The sequence below is a fragment of the Equus quagga genome, chromosome 7 (genome assembly GCF_021613505.1).
Source record: "Equus quagga isolate Etosha38 chromosome 7, UCLA_HA_Equagga_1.0, whole genome shotgun sequence".
In the NCBI taxonomy this organism is placed as follows: domain Eukaryota; kingdom Metazoa; phylum Chordata; class Mammalia; order Perissodactyla; family Equidae; genus Equus; species Equus quagga.
The window spans coordinates 20,870,965-20,898,626 of record NC_060273.1 but is presented as its reverse complement, the minus strand read 5'-3'; the positions used below and the strand labels follow the sequence as shown (position 1 = coordinate 20,898,626).

At 57.0% G+C, this 27,662-nt stretch overlaps 1 protein-coding gene across 7 annotated transcripts in view; it reads right to left on the bottom strand.

The window, feature by feature from the left end:
• The window catches only part of IL4R (interleukin 4 receptor), a 37,542-nt gene extending 12,253 nt beyond the window's left edge, over positions 1–25,289 (bottom strand). Inside the window, exons 1-5 of one of the 7 annotated variants that reach the window (XM_046666100.1) lie at positions 25,156–25,289; positions 6,609–6,696; positions 4,926–5,064; positions 3,343–3,494; positions 2,046–2,194 (exon numbers count right to left, since the gene is read on the bottom strand). In XM_046666100.1, coding sequence (XP_046522056.1) covers positions 2,046–2,194; positions 3,343–3,494; positions 4,926–5,064; positions 6,609–6,678 — 510 coding nt within the window. In that variant the 5' untranslated portion in view covers positions 6,679–6,696; positions 25,156–25,289. Of the gene's footprint in view, positions 1–2,045; positions 2,195–3,342; positions 3,495–4,925; positions 5,065–6,608; positions 6,697–10,937; positions 10,961–11,669; positions 12,040–12,063; positions 12,089–13,887; positions 14,178–24,746; positions 24,893–25,155 lie in introns of those variants that run through there. The other 6 variants (XM_046666101.1, XM_046666107.1, XM_046666103.1 and 3 more) reach the window with 6 other exon arrangements.
• Positions 25,290–27,662: the final 2,373 nt, after the last annotated feature.

Sequence of the window (27,662 nt, the reverse complement as noted above, 5' to 3'; positions counted from 1 at the left end):
TCTGTTTCCTCTTCCCCAGAGGCCCCTTTGGGGACCCCCCCCACCAACACATTCTCAGCCCGTCTGGTTTGGGTTGGAGCTGATCCCACCTGCTGCTCTGGAGGTGCCAATCAGAGCACTGTGCCAGGACCCTCTCTGCTGCCCACAGCCTGCGACAGGTTCAGAGATGGGCTCCTGATCCAAGCCAGGCAACTGAGCATCGGCCCCAGGGCTCCTACTGGGAATACCCGGAAAGAAAACGTTTCCCTCCGTGGCTTTGGGATGGAGGCCTGGAGCGGCCAGTGGGCATATCGGCCACTACATGAGGGAATAGCCTGCCTCAAAATGAAGCCGACACAGAATAAAGCAGGGCCAAGAGATGGAGAGATCCCTGCAACCTGGATCCAGCCATGACAAGCAAACACTCGCCACTTTTCTGGCCCCTACAGGTCGTGCCCTTCTCTTCCCTGCAGCCGAGCCCCTGAACGCGGCCTTGCACAGCCGTGCGCGGAGGGAGATTCACTGACAGAGTGGAACCTGCCTCTCTTCCTGGGCATCTGAGCAACCCCGCTCGCCCCACTGCCCCAAGGTGCTGCTGTGCCAGCCTGGCCGCCCCATTCCCACCCCGAACCCGACGTCCCAGCCCAGGGCCCAGGGAACCACCCCCGAGAGATATAAATCAACACCCACCAGCTCCCTGGGAAGCCAGGAGGGGCGCAGGCAGCAGCAGAGGCTGACACGTCTGGGCCTGCTCCCCGGCGGTCGAGGCCAGGCAGCCTGGCACCAGCACCCAGCACAGCTCAGAGCAGGCCCTCAACAATTCTGAGGAGCGAGTGAGCTACAGCCCAGGGCACCAGGGCGAGGCAGACAGGGTTTCCAAGGCTTGTGGCCTTCAGGAGAAAGGACATTCACGACGTCCTCTGTGCCAGGCAGTGGAGCGTGTCGGTGTCACACATTGTGTGCCCTCAATAGCCCTGTGGGGTAGCTACTCATTATCCCTGTGTTACAGCAGAGGAAAGTGAGGCACAGGGAGGTTAAGTGACATGCTCAAGGCCACACAGCGGGTAAGTGGCAGGGCAGATACTGGAACCCAGCTCTGTGGGACACGGGAACCATGGTTTTCTGAGGTCCCCCCAATGGGAAAGTCTGAGGGGAGAACATGGGTGGCAGGAAATGACCTCCATCCCCATCTGTGACTAAAACAGAGGGGACCGAGCCACCCACAGTAGACGGCCCTGCTACGGGGTACATGAGAGCTTGCTGTCAATCAGCACTCCCTTTTAATACATTGATATGTTCATTTAACAAGGAGCCCACTGCACTGACTGGAAATCAGCGTCAATGATTGGAAAGCAAGTAGTAGGGGCCTCGAGCATCACATGAAAGTAAATACACTGAGAGGACTGGCCCCACGGCCTAGTGGTTAAAGTTTCGTGCGTTCCGTGTCGGCGGCCTCGGTTTGCAGGTTCAGATCCCAGGCACGGACCTACATTACTCAGCCATGCTGTGGTGGTGTCCCACATAGAAAACAGAGGAAGACTGGCACAGACGTTAGCTCAGGGACAATCTTCCTCAGCGGGAAAAAAAAAAGTAAATGCAACGAGAACCAAGAACCAAGCAAGGACATTACATTATGGTTGAATTTGTTTCCTGGGGCAGGCTCTGAGCCTGCAGCCCCTTCTCTCTGTTAAAAATCACTCAGGGTTAGTAAACTCACCAGCTCAGCTGAGACACCTCTCCTGGCCAGGCAGGGTGGGGGGGAGCCCACCTGGAGGGACTGTCTCACTCTGGGACTTGGCAACTTAAGGGGGTGATCAAGGTACCACCTCAAGTCTCAGGGAAACACAGAGGGGCCCAGCCTTCCTTTCAGATGAGGGGCAGGGCCCGGAAATAGCTTCCCTTCTCTGCACACTGGGACTCAGGGCGGAGGGTGGGGAGGCAGTGGCCCCGCACAGAGCCGGGATAGGGGCTCTAGGACCCTAGGTTTGCTGTCTGGCCCAGGGCTGAACCTCTGCTCAGCCGAGTCCCAGGCAAGGCTGGGGAAACCCCATGCAGCGCCCACTCACGTCCGTGGGGTCGTCCTCCTTGGAGATGTTGACCAGGTAGGTAAGCTCAGACCACAGGTGATTCTTCAAAGGGTACGGGTTGCTCCACGTCAGCAGCCACGTGTGGGAGATGGCGTGAACCGTGAGGTTTTGCGGGGCCCTGGGTTTCACTGCAGAGAAGTGGTGCCTGGTGAGGGGCTCGTCCGGGCTGCTGGAGGAGGCCCACCAGGCCCGCAGACCCCAGGCCCCTGAGACAGTCAACAAGAGCTCCGTAGTACATTTATGGGTGCCACAGAGATTCAGAGCAGAACAAGAGAGTTACAATCACCATACTGATTCTAATGAATCTAAATAAAGAAAAGCCCCTAGTAAATAACGACATAGCACAGAGATAGGGCCTCAAGTGTGAGGCCAAAGGAGAAGCAGCCAGAGTTCGGGTTCCTTTGGCTTCTGTATTTTGCGTTCCCTGGAGGAAGGTGGTGAGTAACCGCTAAAGTGCCAAGTTGAATTCCAGCAACTTTGTCTCTTTTTAGGCAATCATATCCATAGGACACAGGGATATAATGCACATTAAGTCAACATACACATGTAGAAATTATTTTAATTCACAGGTTCATTCATGGGTTGCTTTAGATAACCCACTGACCACCAGCGGGATGAGCAGGCCCTTCAGGAACTGCTGATGGAGTGGCAAAGACTGTGAGCTCTGTGAGAACACTGCATCTGCTGCTTAGGAGCTGTGTGACCTTCGGTGGGTTACTTGCGTTCTCTGTACTACACTTTATTCACTTGCAAAATGAGAATAGTAACTCTTCTGGAAACTGAGGCTCAGAGAAGTACTGTGACTTGTTCAAGGTCACACAGCAATAAACAGTGTTTTAAACTCTTGTCACTAAACTTCAGCAAGTTCATGGGGAATTCCTGTGGGGCTCTGGGTACCAGGATAAGGTCAGCCTTCCATGGTCCAGACTGTCTGAAGATGCAGCAGCTGACCAGTTGACAGAGGGCAGAAGAGAGTTCCCAGCTCAGTTTTGAATCTGCAGCAGCATGCCTTCCATCGAACACGCTCATCTCGACATCCCAGTCTGGGCACTTAAATTCAGGGGGCTGAAATATCTGAACTGAAGGGGGCCTGATACACTGCTGAGCACGGACCCATTTCAAAGACAGGTGGACTGAGCCCCAGAAGGGAGCAAGAACCCCATCAGGTTTGGGAAAAGGCAGAAGGCTGCTTGGAGCCCCCAACCCTGAATGGAGCCCGCCCCCCGTCCCAGAGCCAGCTGGCTGTGGGCACACAGGCCCTGCCCGCCCTGCTCACCGTGCCGGCTGGGCTTGAAGGAGCTGTTCCACAGCAGCTGGTTCCCAGCCCACAGGTCCAGCTCATAGACGTCCTCACTGACGATGTTGTCCATCAGCATACGGCACACGCACACTTCATCTTCTCTGTTCTCGGGGACACACGTGAGGTTGCTGTAGACACGGGTGCTGCGTTAGGCCGGTCAGGTGACCCACGGGTGTCCCTGGGACCCACCTTAAGGAACCACATGCTCTTCCATCTTCCAGGTCACTCTGCCTTAGAGGATCAGATCTGGAGGCTTGGGAGCAGTGTCCAGGGTGTGCTGGGGACAGCGGACTAGGACTTCCCTGCTGGCCACAGCCCCTTCCACACCCACCATGGCCTTGGACACGCCCCTGGCTGCAGCCATGGTCCCAGGACTTGGCTGGTCCCCGAAAGCCAGTGAAAGGGAAGAAGCTGACGCATTCAAGAGTTGGTGACGATGTACGTGTGTGTCCCAGCATGCCTCTGGGTAGCACAGCCTATCCCAGTGGACAGCAAACTGTGGCACGACCTGCCTGCTGCCTATAGGCATACGCCCTGTGCAGCACAGCATCATCCTAATGCGCCACCAGAAACAGTCAACCCCACGTCTCATGCGCTAGGCCAGGGCTGGCAAACGTCTTCTGTGAAGGGACAGATAGTACATGTTTTGGGTTTTGAGGGCTATACTACATAACTACATAACTCTTCTGATGTAGCACAAAAGCAGCCAACCATAGACAATACATAAACGAATGGGCACGGCTGTGTGCCAATAAAACTTTATTTACAAAAGCAGGCAGTGGGCCGAATGTGGCCCAAGGGCCACAGTTTGTGGATCTCTGGTCTGGGCCAACGTAGCACACACAGAAGCACAGGCCATCCACCCTACTGCATCCCGGAATACCACCTGTGTCAGTGCACCCTATGCTCTGGTGTGCTGTGCACCCCAGGATGCCCCTGTGACTGTGTTCCCTTGTGTCCCTGGATTTGTGCCCAGGATCACCACCTGTAACAGTACCTTGCGTATCACGGATTATCCCAGGGAACCACCTGGAACAAAGTAACCCATGTTCCATGGTCCACCGACCATCACAGTGAGCTCCACTGCTAAGCCTGTACCCCCAAACAATGGTCTAGTCTGACAGCTCTCAACGTGTGGTCTAGGGGGCCACCAGGTCAAACTATTTTCATAATACTAAGACATTACTTAAAATTTCTGTTTTAATTTCTAAGAGGGTAAATATTGATAGAAGCTACCCAGACAAAAGCTTTTGGGGTCCACACTAACTTTAAGTATGCCAAAGAGTCCTGAGACCAAAAAGTCTGAGAACTGCCGGTCTAGTACAGAATTCTACCTACCCACATGCCACACGCCTTGGGGACAGTGTGCTCGGAGCAGTGTGACATGCTCGCTGTCTCTCACACATGCAGCGCCCTCGGGCACCTCGCCCCCGACACGGAGCCCAGGGAGCTGCAGTGACTGCTGCAGCATCATGCCCTCCGGGGCCGCCCAGCCAGGCGAACTCCAGGGCCAAGCCTCGGGGCAGCTTCCCCAGATGCCCAGCTCTGCACAGGCTTACTCAGAGAACTCGTCGTTCAGCTGGTAGGACAGACGGAGCTGGGCACTGCAGTTGGTGGGACGGTCCATCTTCCACTCACAGGTGGAGGCGCTGATGTAGTCGGAGAAGCAGGCGGTGAGATGCAGGACCTTAACGCTCCCTGGGGAGACACAGGAACACTCTGAGCAGCCGGAACCCGACAAGCAAGAGGGCCATGTGCCCCCAGGGCAAGTCGGAGACCAGCTCAGACAGGACCAAGGGGCCCACCGCAAAACCAGGAAACCACAGTCCCAGGCCCAGGCGTGTGCCAGCCCTCATAGAGCTGCAGCAACGACTGTGGCTCCTGGAGCTTCCCAGCCAGCAATGGAGTGATTCCCGAAGCTGAAGAAGTAGCCTGGGGTGCAGGGTCCATCAGCAGGGACGGACTAAAGGCACGTTCATCAGAGGCAAACTCATTTTAACCTGCCCGTGGCCAAATGGAAGGGAAAATGTGTGGCAGTCTAAGGCATGCTCCCCCCGGCCCCCGGGGTCCGCCCCGCGAGGTGCGGTGGGCAAGGCATGCTCTTCACTTGCCCGCTCCTATTCCCCATCCTGCTCTGCGCTCAGGAGGCTCATCCCCATGGTCTTGTCACCCAGGTGCCCCTGTCCTCGGGCTTCCTGTGGGGGCAGCACTGAAGGGCTGGATGAGAGGCTGGGGTCCTTCTTCCAGCTGTTGTGGCAGAGCCGGGACTGGAACCCGCCAGGGTGGACACTGGGTTTGCCAAATTGTCTGAGAGCCACATTAGCTCTGGACCACCCGGGCCCTCAGCACGGCCGGTCACCATCACCGCCGACATCCATTTGCATCTGTTCCTGGATAAAGGGCCCACTATACCAAGAAGAGTCTTAGATATTTAATAAATATCTTAAACTCACCTCATGTCCACAACTAACTCCTGATTCCCTGGCCCCCAAAACACAGGCTCCTTTGCGTCTCAGAAATGACGCCGCATCCTTGCCGGTGGCTCAGGTCAGAAATCTCGGAGTCCCCCTCGACATCTCTCTCCCACCTCAGTTCCAGTGTTTTCAAGTCTACCTTTCAGATGGATCCGGAAGCCAGTCCTCTCATCTCTGCCTCTCCAAGCCACCTGGCTCACGGTGGCACCTCAGCCCTGGTCTCCCAGCTTCCACCCTCGCGCTTACCACCAGGCGGATCCTCTGCTCAAACCCGCAAGGACCACCACCAAGGTAACGTGGCCGCCCTGTTGCTTCGCTGACTTTGTCTCCCTCCTCCTCCTGCTCCCTGCCTCCACGCCGGGCCCCCGCCATCCCCCCATGCTCCAGGCAGCCTCTTGCCCAGGGCCCCCACTGAGGGCCTCCTCCCCCAGAGAGCTGTGCGGCTCCCCACTTCCTCGAGCCTTTGCTCAACTGTCACTCAATGAGGACTTCCCCGAGAGCGTGTTCGAAACTGCAGTCCTCCCACTCCACCGAGCCTCCCCACCCTCCCTACTCTGTCCTATGGTGTCCTCTCCCATCGCCTTCTAACAGTCTCTAGAATTTACCCATAATTAGGACCATTTGCCACTGGCTATCCCCTCCCACTACAGTGTCATCTCCTCAAGGCCAGGGACTTCCATTTTGTTCACTGACTATCCCAGGAGCCCAGGGCAGAAACGATCAATAAGCGTTTGCTGAATGACTGCAGGAATGAGAGGGGTGACTTACCAGAGCCTGCCGCCCACACCAGGATCAGGCAGCTCACAGGGAGCGTGAGCCCGGGGCAAAGGCACCCCATTGGGAGACCCTACGGCACCTGCGGAGAGAAAGTGAGCCGGTGAGTGGACTCGGGGTGCCTACCACGCCCAGCACCCTGCAGCCTTCAGGGCCCACCTCCTCCAGACACAGCTCCTCCCCGGCCAGAGGCGCGCCCTCCACGCTCCCCAGAGCTGTTTATAACCACGAAACACAGCCTGAATGCATAAAGCCAAGAGCAGAGCCATAGAACACCTGTCCCATGGCCTGCTAAGTCTGAGCACCCCTCAGACTTCTGGAAGTTCATAAGGCACATTTGTGTGTAAAGGTTCTGGTAAGTCCTGCAGTAAAGAAATTTATTTTCTTCATTAACCCAACGCTTACCAAATTTCTTTCCATACCCAACTTTCATTTTTGTGTGTGTATTTTAAACCCCAATTAATCCCACAAAGGATTTACAATTCCTTGAATTTACAATGGTTTGGAAATGCTAATCTAACTGTCCAGCCTTCAAGAGCCAGTTAAATAAATGGTGGTATACTCATGCAATGAAGTAGCAGGCAGCCACTGAAAATGACGCTGTGGAATGTGTTAGACCTACCACGTGAATGGACCCGATTCTTCACTCCTCTGATAACCATGTAACCGTGCAGTGACCCCCCCCACCACTCTGGGCAGGGCATACTCTCTGCTCCCCCCTTCGTCTCTGGGCTCAAGCACATGACTAGCTTCGATCAGCAGAACATCAGCAAAACTGACGCATGCAGAGGCCACCTCTGCATGACCACTGCCTGGAGAACACGCTCGGGCCCACCTGCTGGAGGACGGTGACATGCAACAGTCCCAGCAGTCTCATTCGGCACCAGGCAGCTGCCCGCCACCCCACCCTGTCACGTGAGTGAGCTTCTGCAAGATCAGCAGGCCCAAGATGTGTAGCCCACCTGAGGCTGCCCTCAGATGCATGAGCAAGCCCAACAGGACCAGCCAAGCCCAGGTACACTGGCCCCCAGGCTCAAGCTTAGTAAGTGCCTCCTGCTGTGTGCCCCTGAGGTTCTGTGCTTGCTTGTCACATGGCATTATGTCCCCTGGGTCACGACTCCGCCACCCTGACTTCTAATCCCATAGAGCACCGGTGCCATTCTGCAGTTTATGCAAAGGGAACGTGCGCCGCCTCTACTGCGTGCATGGCGGCCCGTGACTCAGGGCCGAGGGACGAAATCAGGAGGTGCAGCCAGCCAGGAAGAACGACAGTTCACATCCCCCAGATCTCAAGGCCACTCACACATTGGTGTCTATTCTTCCAGGTTTGTTTCCATGAAAATAAGGAGATAGAAGAATTTTATTTACCAAAGCAGCACCCTCTCCATACTAAAACTTAAACTTTAAACTTATTGTACAATTAATATCATTCCATGCCACTGAATTTAGATCCAAAGCATCAAATGAGTCGCCCTCCATTGTGTGCCGGCCGTTGGATTTTAGCCGTGATTTATCACTTTCATTACTTTGTTCTCATACACAGCGTGGTCTCCATGCCTGTCCTTGGAGAATCATCCTATACATTTCTCTGATTGTTCCCTTAACTTTAATCACCTGCTCTGTCATTTACTCCTTGTGAATGCTGAGAAAGCTGCTTAACCCTCTGTGCCTCAGTTTCCCAATGTGTAAAGCGGGGCTAACAGCCCCATCTCAGTGGGGCGTCATGAGGATTGAATGAGCTAACACACGTGGAATCCTCAAACAGCGACCTGAACACAGGGACAGCTCAAGGAAGGCCACCAGTTGTTATCCTGAAGGAAGATGCTCAGAAGCAGGATCCCCCAGGGCCGGGGGGTGTGCACTTCCTCCAACACTCCCAGCGCATGAGGCCCATGGCCTCTAGAAAGCAGTGTCCCGAGGCACACTCCCGGCAAGGCTGAGCGGCGCCCCAGTCCTGCCTGGGTGTCTGCTTTGGGGTCACGTTTGGAAAAGTGGCATCAGCCTCCTCCTGCTACTGAGCATCCGTGTGCTGTCAAGACAGCTCCTCTCCCTTCCAGACTCTGGTTCCTTTGCCTGCAATGCAGAAATGACCCCACGATGGACCCACCAGGTGTGCCGCAGAGGGCGAGAGGTGTGTACCTAAACGCACCTGCCCCGGGTGTGCGGCACGGTAAGGGCCACGCTGGAAGCCTGCGGCCCTGCTGGAAGCTCTCCAGTGACTTCGCCCCACGTGAAGGCCCCACCCAGCCGGGCTCATCTCCCTCTCCACCTGGCCCCGCACGTGTGCATGGAGGCGCCACCACCTGGCCGTCTTCACTTCCTGCAGCTCTCCAAACACCCCGAACTCACTCCCACCTCCACACTGTCCTCTCGCTGTCCTTTTCATTCACATTCCCTCTCTCTCAGTCTGTCTGTCTCTCTCTAATTTATTCATAACGAATAAGTTTCCCCTCAACGCGCCAGTGTATGTTTCAGAAAAACAAGAACATTCTCCTCCATAACCATAATACGACCATCAAAATCAGGAAACTAACAGTGATGCATCACGGCCTTGGAACCCACAGACCCTCCTTTCATCTTGCCGATGGCCTCAACGATGCCCTTATAAGTCCAGGATCCAGTCCAGGGCCGTGCGCTGCATCTGATTATCACGCGGACCCGGCGCCCAGGTCTTGGCTTCTAAATACTCTGCACCGAAAGGAGCCAGGGCTCTTGGGGGAAGTGACTCACTCCAGGAGCAGGGAACAAGCCTGAATTCTTCTTGTGCCAGAAAGTAGGCGAGTGATTCAAGAAGGAAGGGCACAGGTCAAAAAAAGCCACAGGAGCCAGGCTGAACAGGTGCCCACTGGCCAAAACAGGCACCGCTGGAGCATCACAATAAATCTTATAGTAACCAATTGTAACCCTCGCACTTAAAACAGGGGTCCAGGTGTCTGCAGTGAAAAAGATCTATAAGCGGGGGGGGAGGGAGCTCTATTCCGCCACAGCAGCCTGTGTCCCCACAAAACTCGTACTAATTATTTAATTAATGAGTCAAAATATTTTCTAATTAACTTTATAATACAGAAACCTGGCAGACACCCCCTTTAAGCAAGTGGTCAAAGTTAACATCGCCAGGAATGGGACAAAACAAGGTCACGAACTTTCTAGAAACAGTGCCCTGAGACCACATCACTTCTCTGTGTTCCTGCCCCAGAGGCACAAATCACCTACGAATGTCAGGCAAACCTAAACTGAGGGGCGGTCTCTAAAGGCACCGGCCTGTCCTCTTCAAGGAGCGCCACGGGGAGAGGGCCGAGAGCCAGGTGCATCCTGTTCAGGGCCAAGTTCCGCGTACCTGCGACGAGGCCTGGCACATCGCATGGGCTCAGTGCGTCTGTCGCATACAGTCATTTTGGACATGATGTGGGCCCCTAACGGGCTCAGCATGGGCTGGAAAGCCCTCCCTAGGAGGAGACTCAGCATCCACTTGAAGCCCCAGGTCACCTTCCTGGCTGAGAGTCCAGTGAAGATCAAGGAAGGACAGGTGGGAGTGGGGTTGTGGGTCCACCACGCCGGTTTCTTCGGCAAAGCCCCAGTAACTTTCCCTCTTGCCAGATCACACATGTCTGCAGCATCCTGGGCTCAGAGACTGCAAAGGTGTCACTTTAGCCCCAATTTTGAATAAAGAGAAACAGAGACGCCAAGATGCGTGTCCAAGGTCACACAGCAGACGGGCTATCGTGGTAAATCCCTGGAAAGGGAGGTAGGGGAGTCAAGCAACCCCTCGGGGTCCACTAAAACATCTCATCTGTGGCAGTCAGGGATGTTGTCTTTGATCTCTTTCGGAGGGCACATCGACATGCGCATGTGCACGCGCACACCCACTAGCTGGCTTCACAGGGCTGTGCCCATGCTGCCTCTCAGAGGGATCTGCTGCACAGATGCACCGGGAATGGAGGACAAGGCATGGATGAGCAGAGGAAGGAAAGAGAGCTACTACCAGGCGGCCGGGGTCAGGCAGATGGCGAGAGGACGTAATTTCAAGTTTGCACCCTCAGTCAGGGGGTTCCTGACGTGCTGGAGTTGGGAAGGGCTCAGGTGCTGCCTGCCCAGCTCAGCTGCCAATGGGACAGGGACGCCCCACAGGTCTGACATGCGGCTGTCCAGTTTCTGCTTGTACCCCTCCACAGACGGGGCTCTCACCCCGAGGTCATGGTTGAGCAGAACCTGACTATTGAAAACAGCTTCCTTATTTCGAGCCAAGGGTTTATGTAACACATCCTGCTTGTCAAGCACTCACGTTGGGCTCGAGACTTTGCTAAGTGCATGAGGAGCCATTACCTTACTGAATCGGCCTGAGACTTGCAAGCGGGAGTCCTCCTACTGCGGGCAGAGACCAAATCACCTGCCCAGCGAGAGGGCAGAGCTGGAGGAGAATCCAGGTCTGTCGGCTTCGGAGCCCAAGGTACATTCCGAAAGATCAATTCCTTCAACTTCTCCTCCTGGAACCACAAACTGGACCCAACAAGATGAAATGAAACGAGCCAGGAAGAGCTGGCCATCCTGCTTGTCAATTTCAAACATCAGTTGTCCAAGCACAGGACCGGAAAGCCTGACTGAGCAGCAGAAAAAGCCTGGGGCTTTTTTTATTGTTTACAAACTCCCCATGAGCCAGAGGTGAAGAGCAGCTTAAAAAAAAGTCAGCTAAAGTCATATTAACAAAGATACAAGAGCTACGAAAAGGGAGGTGACAGTGCGCAACCACACCTGTGCATCACTTTGGAAGAAATACTGCTGATTTGAAGCTTGTCAAGAAGATGATAACTGACACAGAGAGGACCCCAAAATCCCAGAAAGCCTAGAAGATCTTTGCCTAACAGGCTCTGCCCTCCTAGATCCTGCAGCCTCACCATTCACTTAACAAACATACAATATTGACCACATGCCAAGTTTCCTCTAAACAGTTTACATATTAATTCGTTCAATACTCAAAACAGCCCTACAAAGAAGGTACTATTACTTTCCCTATTTTCAGATGAGGAAACCAAGACACAGAAAAGTCAAGTCACTTGCCTGAAGGCTGCAGAGTGGTGACAGTCCCGGGATGAGAACGGGGGCGGGTGGGCTCCAGGGCCTCGACTCTGAACCACTCTGTGTGTCTAGAAGCCAGAGCCCTTCCTATTTTGGAGGTCCCTGACCCGTCTGAACACGTGATGCAAATTCCAAACGCTCTTTCTGGAAAAGTGCACACATTTAATTCTGCATTCCGTTTTAGGGTTCACAGATCCCCCGAAGCCCAAGGAAGGACTCCAGGTCAAAGGCCCCTTCTCCAGGCAACAAGCAGTTTTTGAAGGTCTCTGAACAGAGCTGTGGCAGGATTTTCAAAAGCCCCGTCTGGGGCTGAGAGAAGGACAGGACGAGGGGGCCCGGGGGCCGGCGACAGCCGCTCTCCTTCCTCCTACGTCACCTGAACATGAGAACGCCGCCCTCGAACTGCCTACTCGCGCTTCACTGGCCTCTGGCTCCTGAAGGGCATCTTCATGGCGGGGCCAGAGAGGCCTGGGGTTCACGGCCCACCCAGGAGGAGCATCTCTGACTCAGAAAAAAATCTAAGCCCCCGAATAAAACAGCCGACCCCAGAGGGCACGCGCTGTGTGACTTGTGACTTGAGTTATGCAATGAGGGGGGGAGGGGGGGAGAGGGGTGCAGGGGGCGGGAAGGGAGGGAGGGAGGGAAGAGTGCCTATAAAAGGCCAACACCAGGATCCCTGTGAGGACAGACTGTGGTGGGGGAGACACAGCCTGTGCACGTGATAAAACTGCACAGACCTGAAAATGTGCAGACGCACACCCACGCACCCAACTCACCCCCCGCACAAACGAGTCCAAGTGCCACAGAGGCAGTGTGAACAGGGTCAGCGGACTGTATCAACGTCAATGTCCTGGTTGTGAAATGTACTATAGTTTCATAGGAAGTTACCCTTGTGGGAAACTGAGGGTACAGGGATCTTTCTGTATTACTTCTTACAACTGCATGTCAGTCTACAATTATCTTAAAAGTTTAAGAAAATGCAAAAAAAAAACACCCCAAAACACAAGCCCCCTGATGATCTGGCCTCTGCCACTTGTCCAGCGCTGCCCCCGACGAGCCTTGGGTCCCAGTGGCCTCTGAGTGCTGGCTCCCCCGGCCCCTTTCCCCCTCGCAGCCTTCACACCCAGAAACACCAGCTAGTGAGGGTTCCCTGCGCATTCTTATCACAGCACCTGTTTATTTCTGTCATGTGCTTATCACCATGTCTAATCGTGTCACTGAGGTTACATGTGTGAATGTTTACGTTATTTCAGGATGTAGATGGCAAAGATAGAAAGAATTGACTGCAAAAATTTTTTCAACTTCCCCAGATCAAATCATGCCATAAAAAAATAGAAAGCAAGCAAAAGACTAGAAAAAGGTAGCAATCTACATCACAGTGGGTTAATGGCTTTCATATACAAAGAGGGCTTACAAATCAATAAGACAAACTCTCTTTAAGAAAAATAGGCAAAGGACATAAATGGTTCACCAAAGAAGTGTTCCGTGTTGGCAAGACATGAAATAGCCACTGTCACTCTGCAGCTAGTTCATGAAGCCTGGGTGTGAAAGAGAACCTGGAACAGCTAAACTGTTTCTTTGTCTATATATGTATTGTTTGTCTTTTCCTCCCCCCTATAAGGATGCCACGAGGGCAGAGTTTCATGCCCCTGGTGCCGAAACAGCGCCAGACACACACACAGCATGCGCTTGATGAATGTCTGTCAAATGAGTGACTGGCTAAAATTCAACAATGACGGATCCAATCATCTATTTTCAAATGGGGAGTGTGTACCAAGCCTTTGCCCATAATCACTGCTATACCTATGCAGAGCTGATCACGTGCCTGGCCCTGTTCTAAGTGCTCTCAATACAGAATCAACTCTGTCCTCACAGCAACTCTACGAGGTGGGTGCCGTTCAAACCCCACTTCACAGATGGGGAGACGGAGGCACAGAGGGGTCAGAGCACTCGCTTGTGGTCGCAGAGCTGGGGTCTGGGCCCCGGCAGTGTCACTCCAGAATCCACGTGCAGAACCACTGTGTGTTGCTGGCTCTTGAAACGCAGGCCCTGCCGCCCCGGGACGGGGTGTTATTGGCCAAAGAGGAAAATTAAGGTCTAGAGAGGGCAAGTCCAAGGTCGCAGAGTTAGGAAGCGGCGGAGTCGGTGAGAGAGGAGAAGCGCCGGTAGTGGGAAGTGCACCCGGGAAGTGGGAACTCACTCTTTCAGTTTGAGGGGACGAGCGGGGCACGTCCTGAAGCATCAGAAGCCAGCGGTGGGTGGTCTGGAAGGGAGGAAGCAGGGCTCTCCGGAGCCGGCGGGTGGGCAGGGCATAGGTCCGTGCTCCTCTGCCCTCTCTCAGCTGCAAACCGCCCTGAAGGGTGGGGGACTGGACGGCAGACAGGATGCAGCCAGTCCTGGACAAGGGGTGAGTGGAGAGGAAGCCGCCACAGCAGAGGCTGCGGTGGCCTCGCTTGGGAGCAGCTGACCCCTGAAACTCCACAATCTTACGGCCTGGAGCTTCCTCCAGACAGCCGGGCCGGTCTGGCAGGGGACCAGGGACACTTCCCCCTTGGCCAGCAGCTTCCCAGAACTGCCGACTGGCCGGGGTTCCCAGAACCGGCAGCCACGTCAGCAGCCCCACCCAGAATGGCGAGGCGGGCCAGGCCAGAGCCCCAAAATGGCCTGGGCGCTGCCTGCCTGCCCCAGCCCGGCCCGGCCCAGCGAGGGGAGTGGGGTGGCGGCAGGCTGGGTTTGCTACCACCAGGAGCAAGACCCAGCCACCTTAGCCAACGGGGCCCGCCAGGCTCCCTGTGTGCCTACTGTGTGCTCAGCCCTCCTTCATGCCCTCCTGTGTTCTTGGTATGGCTGTTTTCTGAGTACCTACTATGCGCCAGCTACTACAGATGCAAAAAAGGCCAGTCACTCATTCCTTTCTTCCTTCTTTCCTTTAACAAATATTTGAGCGAGAAGGGAAGTTGCTGGAGGGCTTGGGGCTCAGAAGCGACATAATGAGACTTCTCCAAGGATCCCCATGGGCTGTGGGGCCAAGGTCAGAGCAGGGACAGGTGAGGAGGCTCCAGGACGGTCGGGGCAACGGGTGTGGGCTCGGCAGGGCCACGGAGAAGGAGCGTAGCAACCGGCTGGGTTCCAGCTCTGACAATGGACTCTGGGAGGCAGTGAGAGAAAAAGAGGACTAGTCGGGGGCCAAGAAGGCCTCTGGGTTTCGGCCTGAGCTACTGAGAGGATGGAGCTGCCATTTACCAAGAGGGAGGGGGCCGCGGAGGAAGCAGCCTGGAGGGGCGGCAGCCAGAGAGGAGGGGCGGGAAGGAGCACACACAGAGCCCTGACTGTAGGCCCCTGGAGGAACAAGAACCCTCCAGGCGGGGAGGGGTGTGGGGAGGGCGGGCGCGTCCCACAGAAGGCAGGGCGCCTGGGTCCTGTGCCCAGAGCCCGCAGCTCTCAGGGTCTTCTCCGCTCACACCCACCGCACCTCCTCAGCACCATGCGCTGCTCTAGATGCTTCAGGTCCGCCCGCGGGGCGAGCGCAGCTGTGAGCCCACTTCACAGACGGGGAAGGCTCTCAGAGGGGTGCAGGCACCAGATGAGCAGAGAGGGTGAGGCATGCCCTCCCTTCCCCTCCGCACGAGCCCATGGTGAGCGCTCCAACCGACCCTACGGTCCCCAGGGCGGCGGGGAGTCACCGAGGGCTAGCACACAGGGGAGGAGCCACTTTCCGGACAGCCCCCTGGGCCGGGTGCGGGAGGTGGTGGGCTTGGGAGGCAAGTGGAGTGTGGTGGGCAGCAGAGGGCACAGCTGGAGCTGGAGAAGGGGGCAGGCCTGTTTGCAGGCGGACGGGGCAGAACCTGGTGGGGAGCTGGCCGAGCGGGAGAGGTGGCCTTGGGCTGGGGTGGTGGGGCACAGAGGCAGAGAACTGGCCCGCTGGGGACGAGCCAAGGACACAGACCAGTGAGTGGCGCAGGGGGCCAGCCTCTAGGAGGCAGGATGTCATAGCGGCCTGGAGCTCAGAAGGGGCTTCAGGCTACAGACAGACTGGAGGGTCACCAGCTGTGGGTGAAGCTCAGGGGGGTCGTGCAGAGTAAGACAAGGCCTCATCCGAGAGGCACAGGAGAGGACTGGAGTCCTTCACGGGACACAGCTGGGCCCCCTGGAAGGGGATAGGCTGGCATCTTGTGCCAATGACCACTCTATGGCAAAGTAGACACAGTGAGTCCAAGTGGCCAATGGGGTCCCTGGGGAGGCACCCGGATGACCTGCCCATTGACAGAAGGTACTGGAAGCCCAGGGAGGAGGCTGAGCCTGAGGGACGTGCATCCAGATGCTACCTGCTCAGGAGCCTTCGTCACTCTGCAAGCCCTTCTCGTCTTTATTTCTCTGCACAGCACCTACTCCTCACAGCACATTCCACACGCACGGGTCCTGTTCATTGTCCAAATGCCCCACCTGAATGCCAGCCCCATGAGGCCGGAGGCTGTGTCCATCCTGCTCACGGCTGTGGCCCCAGAGCCTACCACAGTGCCTGGCACACAGTGGGTGGGCCCTGGATGCTCGCTGAACGGAAGAATGAACATCCCCGTGGCTGTGTGCAGGGAGGCCTGGTCAGCCACCCCTGACGGAGGCAGGGGTAGAACCGGGAATTTTCCACCTCTCTCTGTCAGATAAACACTGACCAATTCTGGCTCAGCGTCTCCGTAAATAACCTAATGTGGGCAGTGAACTGGGTCACCCTGGGGGAGCTGAGCCCCGGAGAGCGGGTAATTGGGGCATTACCATGATCATTACTCTCTGCCCAGAGCAGCAGATGCACGACGTCTGGCCCAGGATGCTGATTAGATTTCGGCTGTCTTAGTGACAGGCACTGGCTCCGAGGGCCTCCTTCCTGAGGTCACCATGATTGCCCCTGCATGTCCCCAGTTCCTCCAGCCTTGAGAGACCATGCTCTGGACCCTTTTGCCCATGGGTTCCACTCTCCCCCAAAATGGACTAGCCTCAGTCTCAAATGTACCAGACTCTGCTTTGTACTTGACCCTCACCACCTCATTTAACCCCGACAGCAACCTAAGGAACATGGAAAGTGCAGTTATTATCATCCCCATTGGCAACATGGGAAAACTGAGGCTTAGAGAGGTTCAGGAACCTGCCTAAGGATGCACAGCTAGTAAGCGGTAGAACCAGGATTTGAAGCTGGACTTTCTGGCTCTGGAATCTGCAATACAGCCTGACATGGAGGAAGCTGCCAGAAACCTGCTCCTTTTATATATCTCTGTTTGTTCCTCCTGGCAAGCCCTGTGTGGAAAATGTGGTCAAACATGCCCCCTGCACAGAGGGGGAAACTGAGGCTCAGAGGGGTCCAGAAATCACCCACGGTGACGAGGCAGTAAGTGACTGAGCCAGAACTTGGCGTCCATCGCTGTCTCCCCAGCCTGGGCAGTGAACTTGTCTCCACAGTGACCAGGACTTTGCCCTCAGGGTGAACCCGAAGCCCACAACATGTCAGCACAGATAAGAGCTCCCTGTTCACCTTCCGTCTGCACACAGGCGTCGGGGAGGTGCTCTCCCTCCAGTTCTTCCTGTTGCCTCATCCCACATCATTTCTGACACAGTCAGCGACACAGAGACGTGTGGGGTCACTCAGGTGGGCAGGGAGCCCAGAGCATCTACGACGGGGAAGCATAACTCTGGGCCTGACTGCACAGGCCCCACCCTGACTGGCGGGGAGACCCTGGCAAGCTGGGGTCCTCTCAGGGCCTCAGTCTCCTCATCTGTGACATCAGGGCAGGGCCACTTGCCTCAGGGGTGGCTGCGAGGGGGCAGAGACCACAGCTGGGTGGAAGAGACTGGACAGCGTTGACAGAGCAGGTGGGAAAAGCTCCTCTCGAGCTCTGACGCCTGAGTCCATGACGGCTGCCAGGGCAGCACTGACCGGTCCCGCAGGACAAGCTGAGCCAACGAGCTGGGCCAGAAGGGCAGTACCGATCCCATTTCTACAAAGTTCAAAGGAGACCCGCGGTCCCGGGGTTAGAAGTCAGCACAGCGCTGCGGGGGCACAGGGAACCTTCTGCGGCCGCCACGCCCGTTTCTCGACCAGGTCCCGCAGGCCTGTGTTCCCTCTGTGAACACGTGGAGCTGTGCACTCCTCAGCGGACGTTGCAATAAACAGGAAAAGAAGAAAAAGACAGATGAGAGGGCAGGAGGAGGGCGGCGCACAGTCTGCACCCGGGGTGTCAGCAAAGATCTCAGAACCAGCAACCCGCAGGGCTGGGAGGACCCCAAGACCCTTCGCCCACTAGGAGGACACTTCAGGTCCCCTGGGCCTTTACGGGGCCACCCACCCTCTGCCTGCCTGCCTCCAGCAACAGGACACTCCCTGCCTCTGGGGCAGCTCAGGCCCGGCCACCTACCCGAGGAAGCACCAGGACCCAGGAGCGCTCAGGCGCCTGCCCGCCCTCAACCAGAGCCTACAAGTGGGAGCACCGCCCGGCCCTGCGGCCGCCACTCTGCCTCGGTCACGTTTTGCCACATGAAAATGAAGGCCTAGGCATTGCTAGGTCTTTTGATTTTTCAAAAACAGCTAGAAATCCAGATTTTTAGGCCTGCTACCCTGATTTTTAAATGTTGGAAGATAGTTCAGCTTTTAAAAGCTGCACCCTACATTTGTGGCCCTTCTTTGGCTGGTGTCCCCGTGGGTGGGTGGGTGACCTGAGACGCGACGAGACACCCAGAAGAGGAAGGGAGCTACGGGCGAGGCCCGCCCCTCCCCAAGCAGCGGCGCCCCAAGGGGAAAGGCTGCGGGCTCCAGCGCTCCCTCCTCCCGGGATGGGGCGCGGTTGTCATGGTGATGAGAAGGCGCAGGGCTGGAGGCACCCCGTGGCCCGCTCCCGTGCGGCCGAGCAGCATCACGTGTCAGCGGGCATCCCAAACCTCCCACGAGCCCCTCCGCCTCCCCCCTCACGGGGAGGGCGGGGCCAAGAGCAGTCCTGCAAACCTGCGCTCCCCCAGCCCCGCCCACCTGACGCGGAACGCGCACACCGCCCCCTCCCGCACTGGGCTCGGGCTGTCTGCTCCGACTCTCGCTGCCCCCTCAGGAGATTCCCGTTGAACCCTGCTCCTTGCCCAGCCCACCTCACAGCCCCGCCTGTCCCCCTGTCCCTACAGCCTTTCCGTTCTGGGGGCCCAGTGGGCCGCGCCTGTCCTTTCTCTCCTTTTCCATCCTGGAAGTTCCTCCAGGTCAGGGACTCTGTCTCACTCACGTCCCACTGTGAACAGAAGAGGCAACCCAACTCCACTCATCCGCTGCCTCATCATGGGTGCTTTCCCAACCCTGGGCCTTTGCATATGCCACTCTCGCTGCCTGCAATGCCAGCCAGTATTTACACCCAATGACTAATATACGTACAGGGATGTTTGCAATGCCTTCCATATTCACTATCGTTGTTATTTTCGCACATACACAAAAAAAAAACAGAAAAGGGGAAAGCGAGTCATGTACCCATTTTATGGATGGGAAAATCGAGGCCCAAAATGAACGCTCAAGATTACCAAGCAAGTGGGCTGCAGAGCTGAGACTGACATGCAAGTTTTGTGGTTCCTTTTTAACTCATCTGGCTACCAGACTGGGTCAAAGAAAACTCCTACCAAGTTTAGGTTGAAGAAAAGAAAGAATTGGAAAATTAGCCAAGAAAAATTAAAAGAAAACTAATAGGTATATTAATATAACAATATTAATACCAAATAAGACAGAATTCAAGACATGAAAGTATTAAGAGAGAGAAAGGTGGCTGTTTTGTAGGGATAAAAGGAGCAGCTCACCAAGAAGGTATAAAAATCATGAACCCTTCTGTTCCTCTGTCCTGTCCACACGCACCCAACAGCACAGCCTCAGAGACAAAGCAAGGAATGAAGAGAAGGCCCAGGAGAGATGAGCGGATCCTCAATCACAGCAGGAGATAAACCAGGCAGAGAAAACACACAGAACACAGAGAATAGGAGGAGATAACTAGCAAGCTTGACCTAATAGATATATTTCTAGAACTTTACACCCAACAGAAAATATACATCCTTTCAACTACAAGAGGAACATACAGAAAAATTGACCAGAAAAGCCTACCAAGATCTCAACAAATTCTCCATTGCTGATAGCATAGAAGCCACAAATATTGACCATATGCAATCAACTTAGAAATTGATAATAAAAAGATCACTCTAAAAACTATATCCATCTTAAAAAATTTTTAAAGCATATAACACTTTTAATCAAAAGGGAAATCATAAACTATTTTAGCAGTGAATGACATTGTGTAACAAGATCTGTGAAATAAAGCCAAAGCAGTACTCGAAGAAAAAAGTATAACTTGAAGTGGATTTATTAGAACACAAGACAGACTGAGAACAATTGTTAGACTCAAACTAGGAATCTCCGAATGGAAGAAACTCTGACTGACAGCAGCTCATGCAGAAGAGGAAGCTGGAGGTTTTAACTGACGAGTCCGATATGAGCCCTAAGTGGTGGCCACTACAAAGTACAACTGCAGGTTGCATCAATAGAGATATTGGCTCCGAACCCAAGGAGGTGACAGTCTCCCTCCTCTCTGACTGGGCAGGTTTTGGAGGAGGCAATGGGTTTTATGTGGGACTCTGACCAACTGGATCATGTCCAAAGCCAGACTGAAGTCTTTACAATTCCCTGAGGCAGGACCAACGACTGAAAGAACTATGGTTTATAGTCTGAGTAAGAGAACTATTGGGGTGGGGTTGGAGGGAGATGGTTACTACCTCCAAGGGGCAGAACCAGTGCCAGACAGTGAAAGCTCCTGGAAAGCTCCTTTGGCTAAGTCTCAGGGGAGACTTTCTCCGGGTTAGAGCTGTCCAGCTCTAGGAACCCGGCTTCTAGAAGGACTGTGCTCGGCCGCTCGAGGAAAACTGTCAGGAGGCTGCGGCTCCGCGGGCTGAGCGGGCTGCCGGCCCAGAGAGCTGGCGTCTCCCCTCCGGAGGAGTTCCGTTTCCTCCTCGGAAAAGGCAGAATCTTCTGTGCCTGTTTCTCCCTCCGTCCAACACCGGCCGGCAGTTCCCGTCCCGCGGGGTCATGGTGCAGTCGCCTGGAGCAGTGCGGGCCTCGGGCTCCCGTGCCCCGCTGACCTCCGCTCCTGCCCCTGCTCAGCTCCTCCCAATCCCGTCCTTTCGGGAGGGGCTCAGGGCCTGCCCTCCGGGAACCCGCAGGCCTTCTTCCTGCAGCGTTCACTCCGCCACCTCCCCGGAGGCACTTCCCCGCAGACCACCAGCTCCACGACGCCCACCGCCCTGCCGTTCACCCCGCGCCCCCGGCCCCGGGCACGCTCGCTGAGGACGAGCCGGGCGATCGGCGCGGGCACTCAAGACGCGCTGCTCCGCGGGGGGCGGCTCGGCGCTGCACCTGCCCGCGGGAGCCCCGTCCCACCACCCGGCCCGGCACCTCGCCCTCACCAGGGCCCCCTGCACCCTCTCCCCTGCAGGGGGAAGGAGGGCTCAGCTGGGTCCCAGCGCCAAGTCACAGCACCCAGGCCCGCTGGGGTGCAGACCCCGGATTCTGGAACCCCTTGGAGGAGGTGCAGAGCCCCTGGGTCCCGAGTGAGAATGAGTCAGTCGGAGCCGGGGCTGAAACCTGCGAGGCAGCGTGGCTTCTTGGAAGGCGAAGATCGCGTTTAGACACAACGGTGCCGCAGAGCAGGGTGGGCAGGGCGGTGGGGTGGGCCAGGCCCGCTGCGTGCACCCTGCGCCTCCCTCCAGCCGGCCCACCCTGCCAGCCTGCGCCCCTCTCTTTGCAAAGGCCCCCCAGAGAGGCTCCCCGACTCCACCCTCACCCTCCACCCTTCCCCCGGCTCCATCACCCCTGACAGGACACTGCAGCTCCCGTCCCCTGGGTGACATCCTGGGCCAGGCCGGCTTCAGGGCTCAGATATGGAAAGGTCGTCTTGGAGAAGACGCCCCGACAGAACCAGCCCCCCCCCGGGGCCAGAGCGGCAGGCACGGAGCACCCATGCCCGCAGGACAGAGACCCCAAAGAGCCTGCCGCTGGCTCCTGGCCCCTCTGGCTTCCCAGGGACTCAAGACACTTCCGGTCTCCAGAGCTTGTGGATTTCAGAACTAGAAATAGGGGTGCGGCTCTGTGTCTATCTGTCTGCTTGTGTCTGCCTGTCTTCTCGACCAGAGTTTAAAGTCCAGGAGAGCGAGGCCTCTGCTCCTGCTCCATGCTGGCACTTGGCACACACAGGTACTAAATAAATATCTGAGGGAGAAATGAATGAGGAAGCCAGGGGCTGGATGTGGGGAAGTGACCGTCCTCAACGGGGAGAGAAAGAGCAATCACTGAGGCGCGGGCAAGGAGCCCGGTGAGAACTACCTCATGCACATCTCCCCCTGCCAAATACCCATTTTACCGACAAGCAACCTGAGGCTCAGAAAGTTAAGCAATTTCCTACAGATCACACAGATAGGAAGCAACAAGCTCAGATTTGAACCTGGGGCCCCCGTCTCCAAGCCTGTGCCCTTCTCTCCTCCTCAGGCTCAGAGAGGGAGAATGACTTGCTGGAAGTCACACAGCAGAGCATGGCGAATACAGCCCATCTGAGGATGCGCAGAGATCCGGCCCATCTGATGCTGGCTCCCCGGCCCTGCAGGGCCCTCCAGCCTCCGCTGGCATTCTCCGATCCACACTCTTGCAAGGGCAAGTTTGTACAACGTCCAGGCAAGCTGCAGGCCTCTCTTTTAGCCTAGCCAAGCGAAGTCTGGCCAAACGTGACCAGGCCTGTCTCCACAGTGCCTGCCATGAGCAGTGCTTGGAAAGATGTCCCTGCTGGTCACCGAGCAGACTGGCACAGTGGGAAGAACAAAGGCTGGGAAGGAAAGCAGCAGCAACCCCCTCCCTCTGTCACACCTACATGTGGGACCTTAGGCAAGACCACTGCACCCGTCTCTGGGTCTCAGTTTCCACGCCTGCAAAACGGGGAGACTAAATCCCATCCAATGGGGCTCATTTACGTATGTAGCAAACACAGTGCTCACCCTACAGGCACTGTGCTGTGTGCCTGACCTCCACCCATTCGTCCCACCAGCACTACAATGGTATACGGCAGTCGCTGCAGTTTCGCCGAGGGAGACGAGGTCGGGAGAAGTCAGTCACACGGAAAGCAGCAAAGCCAGCCTCTGAGCCTGGCCGCCCGGCTCCAGAGTCCACGCTCTGAGCCTCTAGTCTACTTCTCGACGGGTAACAGCAGGCACGAGCATTTAACGTGGACAGACATGGCGTGGAATTATGTTAGGTATCTTATAAAACGTGATGTCACTGACCCTCAAGACAGCCCAGTTTTACAAACGTGAGGAAGCAAAGCCCCGGGGGGCTCCTGTCCCTGCCCCCTCCTAGGCGCCACCAAAGGCCGCTGAGGGCAGTGGGCCATGAGATCCCAACTCTCTCCTCCATCCTGAGGGCGGGGGATAGGAGGGTGGGGTCCAGGAAAGGTTCTTTCTTCTCACTTCTCTGACACGTCATGCCAGCTCCTTTTCTAAATCTGAGCATCAGGAAACCGAATGCCTTGAGGGCAGCCCCCCACCGTGCCTGGGCTTTCTGCAATCATTGCCACTTACAAAACCCACCAGCTGCTGAGTCACTGCCTGGAATCTGGAACTTCTCAGGTCATCCCAGACCTGCTGGTAACTGGGTGTGTTGTAATCAAGCCAACTCACCAGTGTTTTGCCTCCCTGCTCCAGAGGTCCAGGGTGGGGCCCAGGAATCTGCATTGTGATTCTTACAGCTCACGAAATGGTAAAATACACTGGCCCATGTGCCTCAGCATGGCATTCAAGGCCTTCCACAGTGCAGCCAGGCCCACCTTTCCACCCATCTCCAGCTTCTCCCTGCTCCCTAAGTGCCACAAGCAGTGCCCTTTCACACCTCCCAGTCTTTAGCCATGCTGTTCTGGGTGCTCAGCATGCCTTTCCCTCCCATTCTCCACCTGCTGAGCTCCTCTACTCCCCTTCCAAGGCTGGCTCAGAGGTGCCCCCTCCATGAAGGCTGTCCTGCTGCCCCATGGAGAGCTGATCACGCCCACTTGTGGTTCTTCCCCACTCAGAGCTCCCTGCAGAGGGAGAGCCCCTTGAGGGCAACACCAGCGCCCGGAACTGCACCCAAGGGCTCGTGAGTGCACAAATGGCCGGGGCCAGTCCTCTCCCATTGCACACCTCAGCATCCTCATCTGAAGTCATGGGTCGCGTAACTGAATTCAAACGGCCTTTGCAGAACTCTGAAATCCCCTGACTGCGGGACACCCTGGCCAAATATACACCTGAGCCTCAGTTTCCCCACTGCACTTTAGGATTTTAATAAAGACACTGATGTCCCAGCAAACAGCCCGGCTCCTGAAAGGCCACCAGAGGGGAGGAGCTGCAGGGAAACACAGCTCGCTGAGGGCTGGGGAAGGGCAGAGACCAGGACTCAAGCAGGATTAGAGCTGGCCTGGGCCAATGTGTGAATCCTGGCAGGGGACACCGAGTTTGCTGGTCCCCAGTGTCTCCTGATTATAAGAAATATAGATTTTGGCTTTTAAAAAAAAAAACCACAAGAGTTTAGATTCCTGGGTTTATTACATCTAAACCTCACGAAGGGGGCCTGAGAATCTGCATTTTAATTAAATTCCCTGGAGAATTCGTTTATTGGGGTAGTTTGACAAATCCTGTTGACAGGCGGAGGGCAGGGGGCTCTGGCGTCAGACCGCCTGGGTTCAAATCCTGCTCCACACTTTCCAGTTACTTAAGCCGCCTTTGCCTCAGCGTCCCCATCTGCAAAATGGCCACGATATAGACACAGCACCGACCAGAAAGGTTTTTCTGAGATTTAACTCAGAATACTTTCAATGTTTTCCAGGACAGAGCCTACCTAAAATAAGTCCCAGTAAATGATCGGGTCCACCCAACATTCAGACGAAGACACCACAGGGAGAAAGGGCCTTGTTTCCCCGGGTCACTTGACTTAGTATCCAACTTGTCAGTTTTCAGAACTTTCCCCACCCTTCCTCTCCCCGAAAGCCTCACCATCTTCCTATGCGCGGGGTACGGGGACAGCCCCGAGAGCCGGCTGCGCGGCCCGAGACGGCCTCACCCACGCTCACGACGTCCCTGAGCCCCCACAGGCCGTCCCCGCTGACCTCTCTGGAACAGCCCGAGTGTCGGGGGCGCGCCGGGGGTCTGAGCGCCGGGAGCCAGCTTTCCCAGCTCCTCGCCCCGGCTGCCCCCGGGCGAAAGGGACCGAGCCGGCCGCCGCTCCGCGCGCGGGGAAGCCCAGGCTCCGGGCTCCAGGCTCTGGGCCTCGAGCGGGCGGGCGTTCCCCGCGCGGGTCGGGGCGGTCCCGAGGTCCCCCTGGCGGCCCGGCCCTTCCCGGACGCCCGCCGCGTGCCCGGGGCGATCCACCCCCCGCCTCCGATCCGCGCGCCCCGGGTCCTACCTGCGCGCCCCTGGCCCATTCGCCGTCCAGCGCCCGAGCGGGAAGTGCGGGATCCAGGGCGGCCAGGCTCGGCAGCGCCGCGCGGGGGTTTTCCTGGGCGCGGGACCCAGCCTGCCCCGGCTTCCTGCGCCCCGCCCCGCCCCTCCCCGGCAACGGCCCGCCCCGCCCCGGCGCCGCGGATTTGCATGCACCGCCCCCGCGCGCGCCCCGCCGCCCCCGAGCGGGCCCTTCCCCCCCGTGCACGCCCCCTGGCCACTGAGCGCACCTTGCCTCCCCCCGCGTGCGCCCCCTGGCTCCGGCGCGCAACTCCACTCCCCTGCACGCGCCCTCTGGCCCCCGCGCGGCCCCCGCCCCCACTGCGCGCACCCCAAGACCCCGCGCGCACCCCGCTTGCCCCCGACCCCCCGCTGAAACCCCGCCTCCTCCCCTCCGTGCGCCCCCCGCCCCCACCCCGCGCGCCCCCCCCCCCCCCTCGCGCCCCCCCCCCCCCCGCCGTGCGTGCACCTGCCGCCCCCGCGCGCACCCCGGGCCCCCCTCCCCACCGCCAGCGCAACCCGCTCACCCCGAGGGGCCCGATTCCGCGTGCCGGTCCCTGGCCCCGCTGCCGCCTGCAGTGCGGGCCACCGTCCTCTCCCGGGGAGCACCCGGGCACCCTGCCTCGCCGTCTCCCCGAAGCCGCCCCAGGTCCCGCCCCCGCTTCGAAGGCCGCAGTTCCCCCTGGCTCTGAGTACAGTCCCAGCTCCCGGCCCTGGCCTCGCTCCGTCCGCAGCGCGGGTGGGTTTGGGGCTGCCGGGTTGTTCACTTGAGTCCTTCTCCCCTTCCCACCAGCCCAACTGCTGGTAAGTGCCCGTGTGTCGGGAGCCTCCACAGATGTTTCCTGAGCGCCTACTACCTGCTAGGCTCCAGGAGATGTCGATGGTAAAGCAACCCTTCGTCGACAGCTGGGACAATCTGACAGGCCCTGTTCCAGAGCGCTGCATCTATTGACTCAATTAATCCTCACAACTTCCCTATGAGGGAACTATGTTACTATCGCTCATTTTATAGACGGGGAAACTGAGGCACAGAAGCTTACTCAGAATCATGCAGCAGATGTGGCATTAGACCTCTAACCAGTGGACACCATGAAAGCCCTTGATGCAGCCGGAAGGTAGGGAAAAACACTGAATGAATAAAGTATTTCAGGTAACCAGAGGTCCCAAGAGGAGAGTAAAACAGAGAGGGACGTATCAGGCCAGTGGGGCTGGTGGTTGGAAGGTGTCCCTGAGGAAGAGACGTTTGAGCTGAGAACCTACAGAGGATATGCAGGAGGACTAGATTAGGGACCAAGAACAGCAAGTGCAAAGGCCCTGGGGTGGGAACCAACTTAGCATGTTTGAGGCATTGCCTGACCGCCGGGTTGGCTGGAGAGCCTAGAAGAGGAGAGAGCAGAAGGATGGACATGCAACAGGAGGTGTGCAGACACAGGCTGAGCAGTGCTGGGGATTCAGAGAGTAGTTTGACCCCGTCTTCCCCTGGAGGAGCCTCAGTGGGGAGGCGAACTCCTAGGAGCCATGACAGCCCAGTAGGGTTGCTGTGGAGGAGGGCAAGCTGGCTGCTGCAAAGCCGTGAGGCCTGGTTTCCTAGGGGAGGGCCACCCGCTGTGCTTGCTTCTCTTCCCTTAGCCTTCCCTCGCTCACGCCTCCTTGGCCCTCCTGTACCCTGACCCTTCGAGGCGTCCTGAGGCCGCAGAGCCGAAGATGAAACAGACACAGGCCTGCCCTCTGAGACCTTACAGCCAAGTAGGCAAGACAGCTACCCACCCTCAGCTCCGTGACAGTACAGTGGACTCTGGCCCCAGGCGTTAAGGAAGGCTTCCTGGAGGAGGTGGCCTCTGACCGTGCCTCCAAGGGTCAGTGGGGAAAAGTGAGGGATGAGGGGCTAGGCACTGGAGGGGACAACATGAGCAAACACTTGGAGGTGAGTGTGGCATGGGGGGTGGAAAAACTAGGGTATTCGGCGTCTGTTTATTGACCTGCCCTGCGCTGGGTCCTGACTTGGGCCGGGGACGGTGAGGACTAGGCCCTGCCCTGCTCCCCGAGCCTGGGTGTCGGGTGGCACCTGACAGTCAGCGGCCGGAGCAGTTGCATCCCGGCCTCCAGACCCGGCCGCCGCGGAAAGGGTGTGGGGAGGCCGAGGCCTGGGCCTCCGGAGGGTGGCGGCGGCATGGGCACCGCGGCTGCGCGGGCAGGTTCCCTAAGAAAGGTTTCTTCCTGCCCGGAGCAGCTCGCGCACTTGCACGCTCACCCATCTCCATGTGCATGTCCTCCCCTGCCCAGACACACGGACGCTCATCTGCTTGCACGCTCACCCATCTCCATGTGCATGTCCTCCCCTGCCCAGACACATGGACGCTCATCTGCTTGCACACTCACACACGCTTGCACTCAAACTCATAGACGTGCACACGCACCACTCCCTTCCACACTCATAGTTGGCATTTGAACCGGGACAGTTTTGAATTAACG